General features: G+C 25.8%; 1 protein-coding gene across 1 annotated transcript; it reads right to left on the reverse strand.

Moving 5' to 3' along the window:
• Positions 1–1,933: 1,933 nt before the first annotated feature.
• LOC145835044 (integrin beta-1-like) lies at positions 1,934–19,968 on the reverse strand. Its single transcript, XM_082942581.1, has 18 exons — positions 19,885–19,968; positions 19,553–19,647; positions 18,270–18,387; positions 17,616–17,705; positions 16,453–16,618; positions 15,537–15,723; positions 14,571–14,810; positions 12,980–13,075; positions 12,189–12,293; positions 10,956–11,078; positions 10,493–10,667; positions 9,898–10,069; positions 5,672–5,757; positions 5,271–5,467; positions 4,062–4,205; positions 3,627–3,756; positions 3,289–3,455; positions 1,934–2,667 (listed from the first exon to the last, which is right to left on the reverse strand). The coding sequence occupies exons 1-18, from the start codon at positions 19,937–19,939 to the stop codon at positions 2,581–2,583; spliced, it is 2,433 nt and encodes an 810-aa protein (XP_082798707.1). The 5' UTR covers positions 19,940–19,968; the 3' UTR covers positions 1,934–2,580.
• Between the last annotated feature and the right edge of the window lie 255 nt (positions 19,969–20,223).

Raw genomic sequence — 20,223 nt, forward strand, 5'->3', positions numbered from 1 at the left:
TTGAACTTGGTGAAAGAGCAAGCTAAAAAATAAACAGATTTAAGACTGCTTAGAATTTTAAAATTACCCCTTTGCTAGTAATTGCCTCCAAATTACTAAAATTGCACATAAAGGATGAACCTTTTGGGAAAACCTGATTTGTGCAATATACTAAAGTCAGGTATTGATTTTCTCATGAATATTTACATATAACTATCAAACCGACGCATATATTCCCTCGTGATTATTTTTAACTCTTTTTATTTAGAGTCTTAACTTAAATTAGTTACTGGTTTTTCTGAAGCGTCTTAATCTATATAAATTACTTCTAATGTACTCTCTTTACTCAGATACAAAAGCAAAATTTCATCGAACATAACGTTTTATCTAACGGATCAAAATACGCAAACATTTTTCTCACAAATATCAGCTATTTCTAAATCTTTATTTAATTCTTACAAAATTACTGATGAAGTGTTTTAATGTGTTTATTAATTCACAGGACTATCTGATACTGTTTATAAACACTAAAACCTAATTAAAGCAGAGTTGACATTTTATTAAAAAAAAAATTTAATTCCAGTACTACTGTTTTAATTTCGATTACAAAACAGTTTTGCGAGATACTTAACTTTGACATACAAAAAAACATTTTTAAGAAGTTACTAAATGCTGCTATTATCTGACCTATAAATATTATACTTAAATGAATGGATTCTTTTATAATTAAATTTGTTTTTGAAGTCGGATGAATTTACTTGTGATAGTTTATCAACTATTGCCGTTCTTAGTCGTCATTACTGATCATACCAGTATTCATGGTAAAACATGATAAAATGTTTGTAGATTGGTGACTGAAAGTTTTAGAAAAAACGAAACCCGGGTCTCGATCTACCCTAAGTGCATGATCTTATGATCAAAGTGTTAGGGTTAAACCTTTATGTTAACTTGAGGAAGTCTTACGGCATACGAAAGTCCAGACTCTGTTAGACTTTCGCCGATGTCTTTTTTATAATAAGCAAAGATGTTGTTAAATATATTTTATATGTATTGTTTTTGTATGAATTTCAATAACTTTTACAGCGTTGTCTAATTTATTTGAGAAATTTCTTGTAGGTTTTGAAAAGTAGTATAAATACCATATATAAGCTTAAAGTTAATAGATATTGCAAAATGATAAATTTTAACTTAATATTTTTATATAACTACTACTAAATACAACTTTTAAGTAAGTAAACTAATAAAGTATAATCAGCTTTATTTTTTAAGTTGTTTTGACGCTTTTTTAATTCTTATCAGTGTTAAAAAAATGCTGTTATTATCAAAACTTCGGAATTATATACGTGTTCGCAACCTTTTCTCACTTTCTGTCTGGAACTACTAATTTTAAATAACTTATTTACATATAAACAGGGTTGTCACTCGTTTTTTCAAAAAATTTTTCAGGTTTTTTAAATTTCTTCCAGGTTTTCAAAAGTACACATTTTTAGTTTAAACTTAAGTTTAAGGTAAGAAACTGTCTTAAATAGTATACAAACATTGAAAAGATACTTTAAATATGTTTTTTAATAAAAAAAAAAATTGATGATGACAATTTTTTTTTGTTTATGATAGATTTTTGAAGTCAAATCGAAATTTTACTACTGAACATGTAAAATTGTTAAAATTTCAGTTTTTTTTTTGCCTAAATTGTCAAACTTAAGGTTTTTCAAGGTAAAGTGGCAACCCTGTATATAAACTAAAATATAATATCCCTAATGGTGATAACAAATCAAGCGCTTATACATTAACACTTTATTTTATATTGAGTTCAACCATCAAATAAATTGTGATGTAAAAATTAGTTCAAATATGTCAAAGAGAAACTGAATACAGAAACAGGTCAATTGCGAAATTGAATAGTAACACGATTTTCAAGTTCATACAAGATAATTGAAATTTTAGAACAATATTCAAATTAATTACAAAGCTTTATATTTCATTAAAAAAATTGAGTAAAACAAAAATAAAATATTTTTGAGTACAAAAATTAATTTACATATTTGTACTAGTTTTAAAAATTAATTTGGATTTTTTTACATTAAAGATACAAGTGTATCAAAACTACCAGTTTTTGTAAATTGTACCAATGTTTAAAACAAAAAACTTGAAATTGATCATTGAAAATAGAATTTAAATAATTTTTAAAAGTAAAATTCATTAGGCTTCAATACCTTTAAAAAATTGTTTATATTATTAACGGTTTAAACACAAAAGCGAAAGCAAATAAGTTCACATTAGTGTTCATAAAATTAGTATAGAAAAACTAAACACAAAATCATGATTTTAAAAAAGGCAAAGGTTTAGACACAAAAAACATACTTGATAGAAATATCGTATATGGTTTGTAATTAATTTATTTTAGTTCAAATACAAAACAACAACCTAAATATCTATAGCTTTAAAATAATTAATCCAAAACTAACAAGCACCTTTCAAAACATTAACTTAATATGGATCGGACGTTTTGCAAAGTACCAAGTCTGAATGCTAAAATGACATAGCATAAGTACCGCCATACTATATCTGAGAAAATGTATATTTTCTATTTGTGACGTCACATCACATGTTGGATGATGAAGGCTTGCCAGGCGTGAAGGTGGGATTTTGAAATGTCGATGTAGCTTGCTTGTATATTGGATTTAAGCCCTGAAAAAATATTACATGTTGAACATTAAATAATATTTTATTACTACAAAAGGACAGTAAATAAATGATAATCAGATTAAACGCTCTTTTAAACTGTTAGCAAACCAAAAAACACTAAAGTAAATGAAAATAATTTAAGTTTTTTATATTGGAAGTAGCTGTTCTACTAGTTATAAAATTTGGTTTAGGTAAAACCGTGGTAAATTAAACATTTTGCTTTTGTCCCAGATAACTATGTTTTAATAAATGAGGTAATTTAAATTCCTACTAACATTCTTTAATCCATTACAATAAAAATTTTGTCAGTAAGGTTTTATATTAGTTCAAACCAAAACTATATTGACAGAATTAATAAATTACGGCTATGTGAAAAAACAAATATTGTGTTATTTATTACAGTTTACAAAAGTAAAAATTCTTCTTGGCACAAAGCCATTTACGTATAAAAAATGCATAACTTTAAGAAAGTCAGTTTTTTATGCGTAGTAAACTATTTTAGTAAAAAATTAGAAATACTACTAATCTATCTCTTGTTAAGTTTTTTTTAAATAGAGTTGAATTTATATTAAATTTTGTTCTCATTTTAAAAAATTACTGTTATGAAGGTTATTTGAAACTAACTCCTTCGAACTTGACGTTTTGTGATTCTCTGATGAAATTCTTGTACTCTCTGGCATCTTTCATGCTAGTATAGACTTTCCACACGAGCAGTGCAGCTATACCGATACCGACCACAGCTAGAATGACCCCGATTATCAGCCACGTCGGGTCAATGAATTCGTTACACACTGTAATAATAATTAACTACAAATATGTTTTATTTAAAACTGATGAAGTTATACTTATGCTGACGTTTCATCATTAGTTTTAAAAACTTGAAAACATTATCATACTTTAAAAACCAGCAAATAAATCTTAGTAGAACTTAGTATCAAAACAAGTTTAACCAAATTACATACCTTTCTCAGGTCTGTATTCAACTCTGATTTCTGAGCCGACATACTTGAACCACGTTTCATAAACACAATTATCGTCATAATCAGCAAAAACGCAGTCTATTGCGTACGACTCTGCCTCGTCTTTTTTAAGCTAAAATTTTTAACTAGCTGACACATTAGTTTATAAACAAAGTTTGGAAGTACCAGCTGACATGTATTTTAAATATCAATTCATGGTTCTTCATAAAACTTTTGAAAATAATTTTAAGTTTTAATTTAATACAATTAATACAGGAGTAATAAAAATATGTAACTTATTTTCTGTTCAAAATATTCCAAAATACTAATTTAATAAATTTATTATCTCATTTTAGAAACAAGTTGCAGTTAAATAACTTAAAGTACTTTTACTACATAACAAAACATTCTAAATGATAGTTTTTATATTAGACCAACTTCTTTTAATACGTAGTTGCTGCAGTTAGCCGCACAGAGTCCATTTTTTGATAATTCACCCAACTCGAAAGCCTTGCACATAAAACAATCCTTGCGATTATTGCAAGCAATTGACGGGGCATTTTCACAAAACAACCCTCTGTACTGTTTGATTTAATTTTAGTTTATTATTTAGCCTTTTGCAAAGTATTAAGCTGTGAAGCATGGTTGTCAGAATTTAAAAGTTTTCAAATGTATAACAATAATAATTAGTATTAAAAGTCGGTTTGTTTTAACTTAAATGTTATGCTCGAGTAACTAGGTGGTATAATGCTCAAAGCCAATCTTGCAACTTTGCTGATAAGTATATACAGGGTTCGTGCGCGTTTTTTTTTTTTAATTTAGCTTGATTTTGACCGAATTAGCCTGATATTTTTCAAAGTAAGGAAAATCCTTTTTTAAGAAGTCATTTTTGGTATCGTGGGTCTTATTATATTAGGGTTGCCACAGATCGAACTAAAAAAAAATCCTGAATCAAATTCTTAATTAAGATGAATTCAAAATACATAACCGAAAATTGTAAAATTTTTAATTTATTCCAAAAATTCAATTAGACCCTGAAAAAAGGTGAATTGCATAAGCCAATTTTTTTAAAAACGATATTAGCAAAATGCAGTTTTTTGTGAGGATAAACTTTCTTTCTTATAAGTGCATATCTATATCAAATTTCCTGACTTTTTATCGAAAATTTAAATTAGTTTTTTCTTGACTTTTATCTTTTCTTTTCCTGATTTTCCTGACTTTGTGGCAACTCTGATAATCTGTTTTAAATGTTTACCAACATATGTTTTTCATAATGTTTTAGAGAGAATGTTTAGTAAAGAAATAGTATAGTAAATAGTTAATCAGTGTTTAACGACTTTAAATTTTAATAGTATATATGTTAAATATATAAAGACTATAGAGGGGTCAACGTTGTTTATTTTTCAAGTTGATCTTATTTCGTATAAATTTATTGTATATTTGTTCGAAATCATCAAAAACTTTTAAGTTATAGTTGTAACAGAAACACAGGTTTTTTTCAACCATTTAATTAAGTACAGTAACAAAATAAACTTGGAAAGTTATTTGTATAAACTCATTGCAATTTTTAAAAGAAAATAGCAGCTTTGTGACTAGCCAACGGAATTTTCGTTAAGTCTACCGGATGACGATATTCAAACAAAATACCTTGCTGCCGCTTTCTTCGTTGGTGCTGCACTGACACTTGTTGCACACACACTCGCCGTTTCCGCTGCAAACGGCGGTGGAGTTTCCTTCTGTGATATCGGGGTTGATGCACTTGTCTGTGGATGTGGAGCAATCGCAACTCTCTCCGCTCCATCCTTCGTCGCAGATGCAATCGTTGCACTTGCATGTTCCGTGCACTGCAATACAATAACATTTCGATTCTTTGTTACTCAACTGCTGTTTGTGACATCCGTCAAGTTTTGGGATGTTAAAATATTAAATGCGTAGTTGATCAAGTATGTTTCATATTAGTCATAAATTTAATTTATTTAAAAGAATTTTAAAGACACACTGTATTAAAAATATATATTTTTTTGTACCCATTATACGAAACAACTTACAGTTACAAACATTTCCATTAAATCTTGGGCAATTGTTCGAATCACATTCGCAATACTTACCATCGAATCTTCGCTCAGGTCCCGAACTGTAGAATTTGTTTTACACTATTTTATATAACCCTTTAAATTACTTACAACATTTGATTTTATTCAAGTACAAAACTTCAAAAAAAAGTTTACTTTGAACTAGGTATTTACTAAACTAATTTATTGATCACTGGATATTCATAAAATTAAACATAAATTTTAAGCTACAAGTTATTGCTTTTTAAATTTAACATAAATGAACACTATATCCAAGTTTAGTTTATATATGTATTTAAGCGTTAGCAGGCAATTACTTTTTCATACTTGGTGATTTATCAAATATGCTTTCATTTCACGAACAGTATTTGCTTATTGCGTCTACCAGATTGTAATAGTTTTCATACACAAAAATACTATTTTACATGAACACATATTAAGATTAAACTTTCTGCAGTTAAATTAGTGATACAAATTAGGAGTATTTCCAAATCACGATCCGGGCGGATGCGGAAAATTTTAAGTAAAGCAAAACAATAACTCTTCTACTATAATTCTGCAACATATCCACTACGAATTATTAGGTTTTAGTTAATAATTAAGTAAATTAAATAGATAAATTCTAGTTTATTGACATTCAATTCAATCAACTTAATTATCGAACATTAAAAAAAAATCAAAGGTCAACTGATTTAACAATAAAAAACATTCAAAAAAACTTAAAAATGTCTTATAACAAAATGTTTGTGTAAGATACTTTGCTTATTACTTAATCTTCAGTGGATTTTTATTACAAATTTGGTTTGTTTACTTAAAAAGTTTTTTTTTTTTTTAATTGAGTCAATGCCCTTTCAATTCAATACGACCCTGATCTTGTTTTAATCAATCCAGATCTCAGAAAAAAGGTCTAAAGCAACTAATTTCAGTACAGCTGTATTATGGTTAATTAACAAACGACGATAAACTGTTGTAGGTAATTGCTGAGCTCTAAAAAGTTTTAGACTTACACCTCATTAATATTGATCATCTAAAAACTAATAACTTTTTGCTCAAATTTATTATGAGATTATACAATATAAACATTTTAACTTTTAAGCACAATGTAATAAAGTATTTTTTCAGTTGAAACAAGTTTTTTAGTCTTATACTTAGATCCTTAGTTAAACTTTGTTAACTTACTTGTCTCAAATTAATAAACTACTTGTGAAAAAATAATAAATTTCGAAATATCTACAAATGGATAGAGGAAACCATATCAAGATAATCATTAAAACAAATATTTAAATAAATTTTCTAAGAAGATTTTAAACTAAATTACTCAACCTTACGCAGTTGTTGATAACGGTTTAATATCGTATTAAAAATTGTTTTATCTATTGTTTTAAACGGGATTCAAATGGTTATATGATAAAAGAAGCTTTACTTTTATTTGAAGAGCTGTTTCCGCAGTGCAACAAATTTAAAATTTATATAATTAGAAAAAAACGTTTTCAAGCAAATGAAATTAACATTATTATTTTTAATTAACTAACCTCAAAACTTATAATAATGTATTAGGCATCAAGATAACACTTTGTTAATTAAAATTTAAGATAATTTTTATAATATAGGAAGAACAAAAAACAAGGCAAATAAGAAACAATATTAATTGAATTTTGCAATACATAGAAACACTTTATAACTACTAAACATATTCCTAAACTATTCTGTTATTCTAACTATAAAAGTAAAATTCATTTCATAAAAAACTTATGTTTTACTAATTTTAATCGCGAACAAGTTGAAAAACATAGTGACGTAATAATTTTTAAACTCAGTTTAGAAAATTTAGAATGCATAACAACTCAGATCATTTCTGAGCAGCGCTTGTATAAAGATTTTGCAAAAGAATAATTTTAAATGTCCAGTCAAACAGAAAACAAGGAGAGTTCGCCTGCAGTTTCAGCAAATATTCCTACAACGGAAAAAGCGAATGCAGCGGTCGAGCAACCGAACCTAGAATCAAAGCGCCAACGAGTAAAATACTCAACAGCAGTAACAAAACACCACCCTCCATTCGTCAAAATGATCCAGCGAGGTCTGAATAAGTATGGTAAGAAAAAAAGTGATCCAGGCATGAATAAAGCTCAGCTTTACCATTACTTAAGAGATACTTTTGGCGTGATAAAAGGTGGAAGTACTCCTGCTAGAGTGCAAAAGGCACTGCTCGAGCTCAGAAAAGCTGGTAAGGCCAAAATATTAGAAAGAGGTGTTTGGAAAGCCGGAGCTGAAAAGAAACTCAAAACTAAATCTCTGAAATCTAGTGTCAGCAAACAAAGCAATGTTAAGGCAAATTGTTCGACTTTAAAAACTTCTAAAAGGGCAATGCCAACTAAAACTAACTCCAAAAAAGGAAGCAAAAAAGTAACTAAACCAAAAAGAAAACTGAAGTAAGAAACTGAAATCTTTGGTTTAAGATTTTCTCAATGAGTTTCAAACTTAAAAAACTGTGTTTTATTTAAACTCTGCTATAAATAGTTATTTATTGATAAAAAATTAAACTTATCTGAAAAACAATAAATGTGTTGTTAGTTTTTTCTATAATAAATAGTCATGAGTTAGTTTTGCAAACGTAAAGACTTAATTATTTATATATTATAAAATTCAAGTAAATTAAGCAAAGATAATAGTTATTATGAGAAGTTGAACTGAAAAATTTTAGGCTAATGTTTTAAAGCATAACAAAAGAAACAAAAACGAATTTATAGCTTTATATAGTTAGCTTTATTTTAATTAGTTTGGCATTAGTTGAAAATTCACAGAAGCTTGAATTAAAAACTTAATGTTTCATACTTTAATAAATTCATTCTGTTTAAGATTACAAAAACTTAAATCTTAACTGATTATAAAAATATTCATAAATAAAAATTTATTTTTTTACAACTTTAAGTCTTTTTTAGTTTTTAAAAACAAATACAAGCTTCTGTGTAAGTTAGGTTTTTCCAAATTCCAAACAATAACAATATTATAGGTCTAAAAGTAATTCTTTTTCTGAAATAAGTTTGATATTAAACTTTAATTTTTCTATAGAAAGATAATTAATAAACTTGTGAGAAAAAAGATTTAAATTTATATTCAAATGCTAATCTTTATTATTTTAAGGGTAATCTTTTGTGTATTACACATACTTGGAGACTCTTTGAAAATGATAAAAATTTGTGCATCAAATTTAAAATCTTAGTATTTAAAATCTCAAATAAAACTTTTAAGCTTTAAATATTTGTTATTTGAATAAAAATTACATAGCATTAAGTCTTAAATGTTTCATTATAAAACTTATTTCATGGCAATCTTTATATTGTAAATATCGTACATTTATATAGAATATTTAACTTATATAAAACAGGAGTTTATTCATTCACGAAGTTATCTATAAAACAATGTTTATCTAAAATAGTTTAAATAAGTTGTATTAAGTATATTAAAGAAAAAAAATACTATAGAGAAATTGGAAGTTTTTATGTCTTTTTTAATACTACACTTAAAATACTTACTTGTAAAAAATTAAAAGTATTTTCATTTGAGTATACTTATAATTTGTATAAATGTTATAATATAAACACGAATTTGAAATACATTTCTAAATAAATTAATTTAAAGAAGTAGTTTTAGTGATTAAATTGAAAAAATGTCTCTTTTTTTTGCCTCTTTTGTTTGGTTTTAAAATATTTAAAACCTTGTGCAAAAGTTATTGGACTATTACAAGATTAAATAAGAAATTTTCTGGGTGATATATTTTAGTGAGCTGTATTTTACCAAATTAAGCTGCTGCAGTTTTATTAAAAAGTATATAATTACAAAAACAAAGCAAAAAAAATGACTATAATTTTTTTATTTATTCAAGGTTGATAAACCCTGTACTACAAAACTCCTTAAAAATTTTGACAAGGCACGCTATTAAATCAAACGAACATTAGTAATTAAATCAAAAATAGAAACACATTTGTTTTAAAGACAATATTTAAATAACGTTAACTTTCAGACCAATCAACTTATTATACAGGCACAAACACAGGTCATAACAGTTTCAATTTTGAATCATTAATTTATAGTTTAACTTAAAACCAAACAGCCATTTCTTCAGTCGAACTAACATAAAATATTTTATAATTGTCATAAAAGCTATTTTACCAACATTCATTATATGAAACAGTGAAACAAACTTGCAAAGGCACACTCCACACTGGCACTCTCCCCTGCCACTGCAAGGCTCCCCGCCATCCGGGTGCGTGCAGTTGGAATCATCGGCTTGTATGTTTTCCTCATTGCACCCGCATGTCAGGCCGGTGAACTTCGGCTCGCACACGCAAGTACCACACTCGAACAAACCGTGGCCTGCTCGCGTTTTTTAATCACGTTTATTAGTTTAATTATACGTTTTTCATTTATGCTTTTATGGTCAGTAAATAGTACAAGTAAACTAAGTCAACAAAAATATTTATTTAGCTGTAATCACGTGATAATCTTGTTTCGGTAAGAAACAACTCTGTTGTCGTTCGGGTTGCCAGAATATTAATTAACGTAATATGTTCTTTGGTTTGTATAATAGATTTATAATAACTAACTACTAGTAAACAATTACTTTTAGAATAATTATTTGTATTTTTTACTCGGCGTAGCTCGAAAACCAAAAAAATTACCTGACTAGTGGCTATTTTTTGCTTCATTTAAAAGAGTTCTTTTTGTTTTATTAAACATAAAAGCATGGTTTGATTTTTTCAACTATACAACTCATTATTTACCAGAAAAGAAACTGACCATTACAATTTTCATTGGCATCAGATGATTCTTGAGCGCAACCACAATCACAAATAGGTTTGAGGTGAACGAGAGCCTTTTTGCTGTAGCCAGCTACATTAACCTCCAGCGTGATCGGCTCCCCATAACACTGCCGTTCATCGTTGCTCATTGTAATATCGAATGAAAACTCAGCCTGTTAATTTTATTATATATAATTTAGTTGTAAAACATCACGAAATTTTTGTACTAAGATCAAAACGTTTTTTCCAAGTTTTGATAGCCGGAAAGTCTAATAAATAGATAATCTTACACAATATAAAATTATCATAAGCAAAGTACACTTGTTTTAATGAAAGGTCTTTTAAATTTACCCTTAATTATATATAGAGGTACTAAGAAACTTCCAAACAATTTCAGGTTTTTTTTCTAAACAAAACTTAAATATAATCATTTTTGTCAGATCTAACTACTAATATTTTACCTCATCATTTTCTTTCATGTGATTGCATGTCAATCCATCATAAGTTTTACCATCAGCACAAAACGACTTTTTATTTGAAATTGTTATTTGTTCAGGTATATTTTGGCCAAACTCCAATACAACCTAGTATTTAAAAATACAAATATAATCTTAGTTTCATTTTTTATTTCAATTCAGAAGCATTTAAAATAAATTAAAAAAAAAAAACTTTAAGTAAAATTACTTAGATGCAAACTGTATATTAAAAAAAAAAAAAAAACTATTTCAATAATTTTATGCTAGCTAGCTAATAAAAATTAATTATATTTATGACAATATTGACTTTTTTTAACAAAATATTAAAGTAGTACTCAATAAGTAAGTTAGAAATAAAAAATAAAAACATTCTGAGATTTATTAAATAATATATATTTAAGCTTATAAAATTAGCAACTAAACAATTTGTTTTAATCATTACAGCCACTATGATATAAAATAATAATAACATTATCCTACTAATCGTTATAACTAAGTTTTAAAAATTGGTGTTATTTTAAAATTAATTTACTAACTGACTTACAAAAAACTAATTAATAACAATTAAATTAAAACCTACTTCATCGTTATATGCTTATAGTCTTTTTTTATCTAGTAGACCATTTCAATAGACTATATACTATAGATTTTTGTTATTAAGTTTATACTTTCTCTTTATTACCTCTATTTACTCTAAAGTCATATATATGGAAGACTTTTATGTCTTTAATTGTTAACTACTTGAAAGTATATATTCTAAAATAGTAAGTTTAATATTTATATTCCGCATAGCTTTTATAACCGCATGCTACACAACGAAAGTTTCTCCTAAAAATAAATGTGTAACTTTTCACGAAATAATTCGGTACAGACAACTTCCTTATAAGGTTGTGCACTGAAAGATGCTGAGAGCGTTTGTAATAATGATTTTATGTATCGAGCGGTTTAAATTTAATCATAACAAGTAACTGGCAAAAACTTTATAAAACATATTAATAGTATAGTTGAAAAAATGTTAATTTTATTACTACTGAAATTAATGTGTGTTCAGTAATAAATCTATTTGTTACTATATGAGTATAAAGGTAAAATATAAAAACAAACAGTTTATCCAATATCCATTGAATTTTTTGAACCTAAATCAAATGTGAATAAACAGTACATTTGATTTTATACAAAACTCAAAGTAAAGCAAAACAAACAGTAAATCAAACGTACTTTTTCTCTGAGAGTTTTATAAGAAGTGGAAATAATGTCTATCACATTCGATGAATTCTTGGTTAATTCAGCAGTCACTGACTTCGGTATCATTGCTGAAAATTTCTGTAGAAATTATTTAATTAACATGTATTCACTAAGGAACAAAATTTTACTACGTCTATAGCAGCTTTTTTAATGTATAACTTTTTTTCATTATAAATGTTATAAGGAATGTCTTTTTAAACAACAAAAGTTTAAAATATATATAAAAACAATAATATTATGAAACAAAATATTTATTTTTAATATTGATGTTATAAAAAATAGAGTAAGTACTTGTCAGTTTACATTTGTTTATAGAAGTTTAAATGTAAATAAAACTTTTACTTAGTTAAAACTTTTCATATATATGAGGTTTTTATACGCTTTAATATAAAAAAAGAGTTGACTATTAATTAAATTTTTAACCTTATTAAATATAATTAAGTATGTAAAAAAATTAATTAAAAACTTTTGAAGTACTTTTTAAATAAACAAATGTTAAAATATTGGTTTAATAATATCTCAAATATCATTGCAAATGGTTTCTACAGTCCTTATAATTACGTATTTGTTTTTTGAAGACGAAAAAGAAAACTAATCATACATGAATTGTTTTATTTTATTTTCATTGTTAAATAACTAACAAGGAAAACTTACTGAAAATATCCCAAAAAGTATAAAAAACTTTTAATCAAAAACTTATAAATAATTTTTTAATTTTCAGTATAGTTAAGAAAACATATATATTTAAAATAGGTGTAACAAACATCGTATGTATCTTTAGTATCTGAAGTTACTGCAAATATTGGTTGTATGTTGTATTCCGATATCTTTTGCACCAAGTGACCTACTGAAGGATAGTCCTGAAAATTTAAAAATACTTTTAACCTTTCTATTTCTTTTTTTTTTTTAATAGCTAAACTTTTGATAATAAGCACAAATTACAAAAAATCTGAAGTTCATATCAATTCTTATAATAATTAAAACCTTATTTTTTCAATAATACTAGATTTCTAGTAATCTAAAAATTTATTGAGTAACAGTATTTAGTAAGTTACTAAAAATATATAACAGAACACATTTCATTTTAAATTTATTTAAGTACTTTCAAATAGGCCTCGTCAGAAATTGTTTCCTATTGAATTTGAATGAATACAAATTGAAATAAAATTATACTGAAGTTTAAAGTTTTAAGATATAAAATGACGTAATAATCAAAAGTTAAAATTAAGTAAGTGCTAATGTTAAACAAATTTGGTATACTAATAAAACTCGGTAGAACTAAAACAATCTAAATAAAAAAGCGAAAAAATTTTAAATTAAAACTATGCTTAAAAATAAATTTAAACAAGAAACTAATTACGTTAAAATTACTAATATAAGGATTTAAAAAGTCTAGTTTGGTAAACAAACTTTTTCTGCTTGCATAAACTGGGCTTTAAAGATTGAATACATAAAGCTTCCAGAATATGCAATTGGAAAGAGTTCTCCGCTCTCACTAAGACTGAAAAATTGTCCTTTTTATAATTTTTAACACACTCAGGATTGTCCAACAAATGCTGCCCAATCGCCGAGAAGTATTTTTTAGTTGGTTTCTCAGAACGGCCATCAAACCACTTTTTCAAAACTTTCGGAACATGTTGATCGATTCTTACATGAAACCTTTGAGATGTTTTTCCCACGTAGTCACTACCACAGTGACAACTAAATTTATAGATGATGTTACTTTTTTCATGGGTGGGAGAAACATCTTTGTAAATTCCACTCAGAGGTCGATCAGTATACAAAACTGTTCTTAAATGAACAGAGCTGAAAACTTGGCTTTTAATTTAAAATTTTTTCGCTTTTTTATTTAGATTGTTTTAGTTCTACCGAGTTTTATTAGTATACCAAATTTGTTTAACATTAGCACTTACTTAATTTTAACTTTTGATTATTACGTCATTTTATATCTTAAAACTTTAAACTTCAGTATAATTTTATTTCAATTTGTATTCATTCAAATTCAATAGGAAACAATTTCTGACGAGGCCTATTTGAAAGTACTTAAATAAATTTAAAATGAAATGTGTTCTGTTATATATTTTTAGTAAGTTATGCACCGGAAAAAAGCTCTTCAAATATTTAGTAAGTATACTTTAAATCAGTGTTTTATATCCTACTCTATATGTAATTACTTCAATACCAACTTTTAGCTTGCATTAACTGTAAAAATATGTATTGTTAACTTTTTTTAGTAGAAAACATAACTTATGGCTTTAATACGATTTATCCAAAGTTGAAAACAACAAAGACTTTTATCATTAAAAGTTTGCAATAGTAAAAGCAGCTTATAAAACACAAACTTAGAAAAAAAACCTGTTTGTTTGACATTTCATAGTTGAAGCCGTTGGAGTCAAGGTGGCATTTACCATCGTTGGGCAGAACGATGCCGCCGAGTTTGCCGTCTCCAGCAAAGTGAAAGTTGGCATCGGTGGAAAGGAGGAGCAGGTGGGTGGCCTCCTTCCTCCAACCGATCTGATCAACGCACACTATCGACTGCATCATCGCGTCCAGCGATCCCTCCGGGTTGTCTTGGTTGGATGAGTGGTTTACTTTCTGTAAAAAGTTGTGATGTTAGAGATGTCAATATTTAGTGGGATTAAACAAACAAATATTTAAGTAGGCAGCAATTTGTTATGAGAAAATTTTGAAGTTTTTTCAGAAAGTTGCTATGTGTTACTTTAAACATTAAGTTTAATTGATGCTCAATCATTCACGCCATGACAAAAATCATCAAATATGGCCTGTTCAATATGGCCTCAATGAGTAGTACTTTTTTTATGAGAGAAAAAATAATAACTGAAAGAAAATTAGCTTCATAACAGCATGGCAAAGTATGCTCTAAATATTCTAATTTTTATATAAATCTGTTTAGTTAGAACCAGTAAGTGTTTTTTCACTTATTTTAATATTACATAATGAAAGAAAACATACACTTTTCTACATAGTTATACTTAAATGAAAAGTATATTAATAAAATGTTTAACACAATTATGACCTACTATATGCTTTTTTTTCATATTGTAGTTACTTTGATAGAAAAACTTTTGAAGTACGCAAACAATTATGTAGTAAACTTCTTTTTAAACTATATTTATATTTTAGATTTTTACCCTTTTTATAGTGTTTTAATCAAAGGGTGTTACGAAACAATATTTTTTTTAATTTAAATTTTTGTTTTATATAGAGTTAACTTTTTTATTTCAAACTTTTAATTTTTCATACAACATAGTTTTCAAAAATCATTTACGTATGACTTCACACAAAACGCAGAAAACTAACGTTGACTTTAGTATGAAACTGGTTTGTGTCAGAAGTTAATGGTAAATCATTGTGAAAACCATATGTTTTAACACAACGTTCACCAGAATCACCTGCAGTGTTTGATTGGCATGGATTTTCAAGTTTTCCAGGTAACATCGAAATGTAAGGCATGACTGTCTTGTCGACAAACGAACCAAAACCCAGTCTGAAATAAAAAAAATAGTGAGTAGACGTTAAAAAGAATAAAGTAAAATCAAAACATTTACTTTTCATTTTACCAAGTAAGTAAAACATTAAGTAGAATTTTTTTTTTAATTAAAAAGAAAAATAGGTTTTTTTTAATTATACTTTTTTTGACTTAACACTGTAACAACATCTACAAGGTGAACAAAAAGTCTTGAATCATGTTTTAATTTAAAACATAACATCATTGAATTAATTTTTCTCTTTTAAATTAAGCTAGAATTTAGTCTTGGAGTATGCAGCTTACAGTACGTAGGTCAATCCGGCTCGCTAAGTAGAAATATGTGTGCAAAAAATTTTTAGCTTGAAAACAATTTTCTCTTATTTTTCTTAGTTATTTGAAGGCTGCACAGCTGAGTAAAACTTTTTTTCTAATAAATCTATAATTAAACTGACTACTAACAATCTGGATGATAGTGTTTAATAAAACTATAATATTATATTTGAATTCTTTAAATATCTAACTATACTTAAACTAGTTTTAAGGACTTTGTTTAAAAAAATGAAATGTTCTTATTGAGAATTGGCTTTTTATATATAGCCATTTTCTAAAAATAGTTTGAAAAGTATATAAACAAAAAAAGCTAAAAAAAATTACAAATACAAGCCTATAATCTTATATAGAGTTAGAATAAGATGTACGTAGCTAAACACTTGCAAATTATTTTTTCAAAAAATAAATATCAAATACCTAAAATCTCTAGTAATATTTTTCATTTCTTCAGCAAGTAAAGTACCAAGGACACGTAAATTTTCAAGATCATCTTTCATCGACTGTGATAAATCCAATAAGTAGTACAAATCAACTGGATAATCTTCAGATTGTTTATACTTGATTTTTATGTTGATCTTTTCGCCTGATAATGTAGTTTAAGGAATTTAAGATGCATTATATAAATAGTCAAATTGAGTATATATTTAAAGTATTTTTTATACCAAGCAAACTATGAAAGCTAGCTAAAAATTATTACTTGTATACAACAAAAAATCTTTGATGACAAGTTTAAAGACATTTAAGAAATAAAACAAAATATTTTTAAAAAACTATTTAATAATGATTAATTTTAGAATATCAACTTAGGTAGGCAATAAAAAATTTATTGAAAAGACACATTTTTAATTACTTAATTTAGATTGCTTCTAAAACACATAAATAGGATTAATGAAAATAGATTTACTTTAATTACTGAAATTCTTTTTACTTTAAAGGTTTTAATCTTAAATACAGTTTCAACTTTTTCGTAAAAATAATATCACCAGCAAAAAACAAAAGTCTGATTTGACAAAATTTGACTTTAAAAAATTTTACTTAAATTTAAATTTGTTTATAAAATTTATTTTTGTCTTTGTAAATACTCACAAAAATATCTGGTCATTAATTCATTATATGATTTATTAATTTATTGAATAAAGATATTTACAGCTCTACTTAGCTAAAGCATAAAATAAATATATAAATAATTAGTTTATTGTAGTCTTAAAATGCATACATAAAATACAAATATTCAACATCTAAATAAATACATAAAAACTGTATGCACTAAAAAAAGATTAATATTTTTTATTAACTTGCAAAGATCTAAGTTATTTTAACTTATACTTCCACTTAAACAATAAGTTAAAGTGAGTAAAATATGCATACAACAAAACTATAATCTAAATACAAAAAAAAATTAAGTCATTAGAGAAAGGCTTAAATTTGTTTTAAGATTATAATTAAGATTAAAAATTATATTATATTGCGAATTAACGTATTATTTTTCAAAGTAAACTAAAAAAAATTAAGTTTACGTAATGATTTAAGCTTTGAAACCAATGACTAAATGGTAACGATTTTCATTTAATGAAACTCACCGACTCTAGCAGTAACATTTAAAACTTGTGGTTGAAGCTGAATTGCTTTTCCAACAGGTTCCTTACCAGCTTCTGACAACTCTTTGTTTTCTGTTACAATGTAAAAATGAAAAGTTTTAGTAAAAATAAAACCATTGTTTTTGGTTGTTAAATAAAAAATATAAAAGTTATATAGTTTTATTTATGAAAAAATTATAATAATCATTAAATTACAACAAAACAAATTTTCTTAACTAAGAAATAGCTGTTTACTAAATAACTCGTTAGAGATTTATTATGGAATTTAGATTATTTAAAACAAAAATTTGCATGTACTAAAACTTTCGAAGTACATATATTTATGAACACATATAAGAGTCATACTAGATTACACTTTATACTATAGTTTAATATTACATCAAATAATTATACTATTATTTGTAAAAACAGAAGGTTTAAAATAAAAGAAGGTAATAATTCAAGGATTGATTAAATGTGTTAAAAGAATTTTCATGTCATCAAATTTAAAACAAATTAGATGCATAAAACTATTTATTAATTAAATTAAATTGAGCTTGCAGCCTTTTAGCTAATTGAGAAAATAGTTACAATGTAAAGCCAATAAAAAATCATGTATATTATAAGAGACCAACTAAATCAATTTTTGAAACAAACCAGCATTTAGAATATCAGAACGAGGATCTTCAATATTGTCAGCTTTGCACCCAAATTTTACTAAATTTTCTTTTAAATCACAGCGAGGTACAAAAATATTTGTAAAGTTGGCATAGCTCTGTAGTAACAACATTTTTGTTAATTTACAAAACTTTGAAACTGTTATTGTAAACAATACTCCTTTTTAAATAGGTTAAAGTTGTTGTTGATAGCTTATACTAAAACTAAAACAACAAACTACAACATATAAATGAAAGGCATAGGAGGTAAACGGTTTTTTTTAATTAACATGGGTTAAAATATGAAAGCTCAAATTATCAATTTTAAGTCAGTTTTTAATACAATAAGAATTTTAATTAACTTTTGCAATATAGTAATATGCTTTAAAAAGTGTCTGCTTCAAAGGCTTGGACAGCAAAATTTTCTTCAGTAATTTTATTTTAAGTCTAAACTTGACTTTTTTTTAACTAATTAGCAAAAATTTCAAAACAAAAAAATTAATTTTAAATATGAAAAGTTAGAACATATCAATGTTGAAAGAAATAAGTAGGTATAATAAAAATAAAACAGCTTCTTTTTAAAATTAAAGATTATATTTCAAGTCATCTTTTTTAATGGTAGTAACAGACTAACTGTAAAAAAGCTTAAAAATATTATTTAAAAAGCTAAGAAGATTTTTTTTTGAATCAGTCTTTTTGAATTCTATAAAACACCTAACTTACAAACTTTGAAAGTTACTTTGTGTTTAGTTAAGCGGTAAAAAAGTGTCTGAAAGCTTAAACAAAACTTTACACAATAAGATCATCTTATAAAAAACTAAGATGATCTTATCTTAAACTAAGATCCCTTTATATCCTTAATTACAAAAACTTTTTCAAAAACATTTATCAATATATATTGTATAAAAATAACCTAGATATTACATTTTACTGGTGATACATCTCTTTGATTATTATAAAATTTTGTAGATTAAAACTAATTAAAAAAATTGACATACGAATAGTTTTTTCAAAGAAAATTAAAGTACATAAGCTAGTGTGTACATTTCCTTTTTTGACATTGATCAGTATGCACAATTTATCAAAGCTTTAAAAATACTGTTTTTTGCGGTATGTAATAAGTATATTTATTATATTTGTAGTTTTCTTGTAGTTTTATAAAAGTACAAACAAATATTTTTATAAATTAAAACTTATACAAATTTTATAATAAACTATTTAGTATAACACTCAAAAACTTTTAATTGATTTACATTTTAATAGTAAAACAAGTTGAAAACTAACAACTTCAGTACACCATGCACAATATGGATAAGACATACAATCACCACAACTTTTCTGTGCTTGGCAATTATTTATTTGCTGTGTCTTATCAACATCTGAAATATATACATTTAAAATATACCTTCCAATGCTAAGATTATTATATATAAACTAAACAATTAAATTTTAAACGTAATTTTTAGGTTTTTTAAATGAAAGTAATACACACTGCAAATATTCTACAATAAACTTATTACAGTGTTATTAACATTTACATATATCTAATTTCCTTGACAAAATTTCTACTTAAAAATAATAATTGCAGCTAAGCAGCTAAAAATTTATAAACTAACCTTGAGATGACACTGTAGTGCATACTAATAGAATTAGTAATAACAAGGATTTCATATTATTTGTTTTCTATAAAAATAAATCTTTTAAAAATTATTTATATTTATAATAAATATCTTTAGTTCACAGAATACTACTACCACATAAAGTGTAAAAAAACAACTTTAGTAATAAATAAATTGTCTCGTTTACTATAAACTAGGCTGAGTCAGCTTGAGTTCATAAGTAGAATATTCAAATAAAAAGCTAATTCTAGTAGTTTAACAAATAAGTTTTTTAAATCGAAAGCTAATTGAGCAGCAATGCTCCAATTCTATAAGAAAATTTAAACTTATTTTCAA

Source organism: Thalia democratica, chromosome 4 (assembly GCF_965202585.1).
Source record: "Thalia democratica chromosome 4, ktThaDemo2.hap1.1, whole genome shotgun sequence".
NCBI classification, from domain to species: Eukaryota; Metazoa; Chordata; class Thaliacea; order Salpida; family Salpidae; genus Thalia; species Thalia democratica.

Coding starts and splice junctions, on each gene's coding strand:
- LOC145835044 (XM_082942581.1), bottom strand. CDS start 19,939: ATGAAATCCTTGTTATTACTAATTCTATTAGTATGCACTACAGTGTCA. Junction 16,619..17,615: donor AAATGTTACTGCTAGAGTCG/GTGAGTTTCATT, acceptor CTACATTATCAG/GCGAAAAGATCAACATAAAA. Junction 13,076..14,570: donor ATGAAATGTCAAACAAACAG/GTTTTTTTTCTA, acceptor TTAAATTTTCAG/GACTATCCTTCAGTAGGTCA.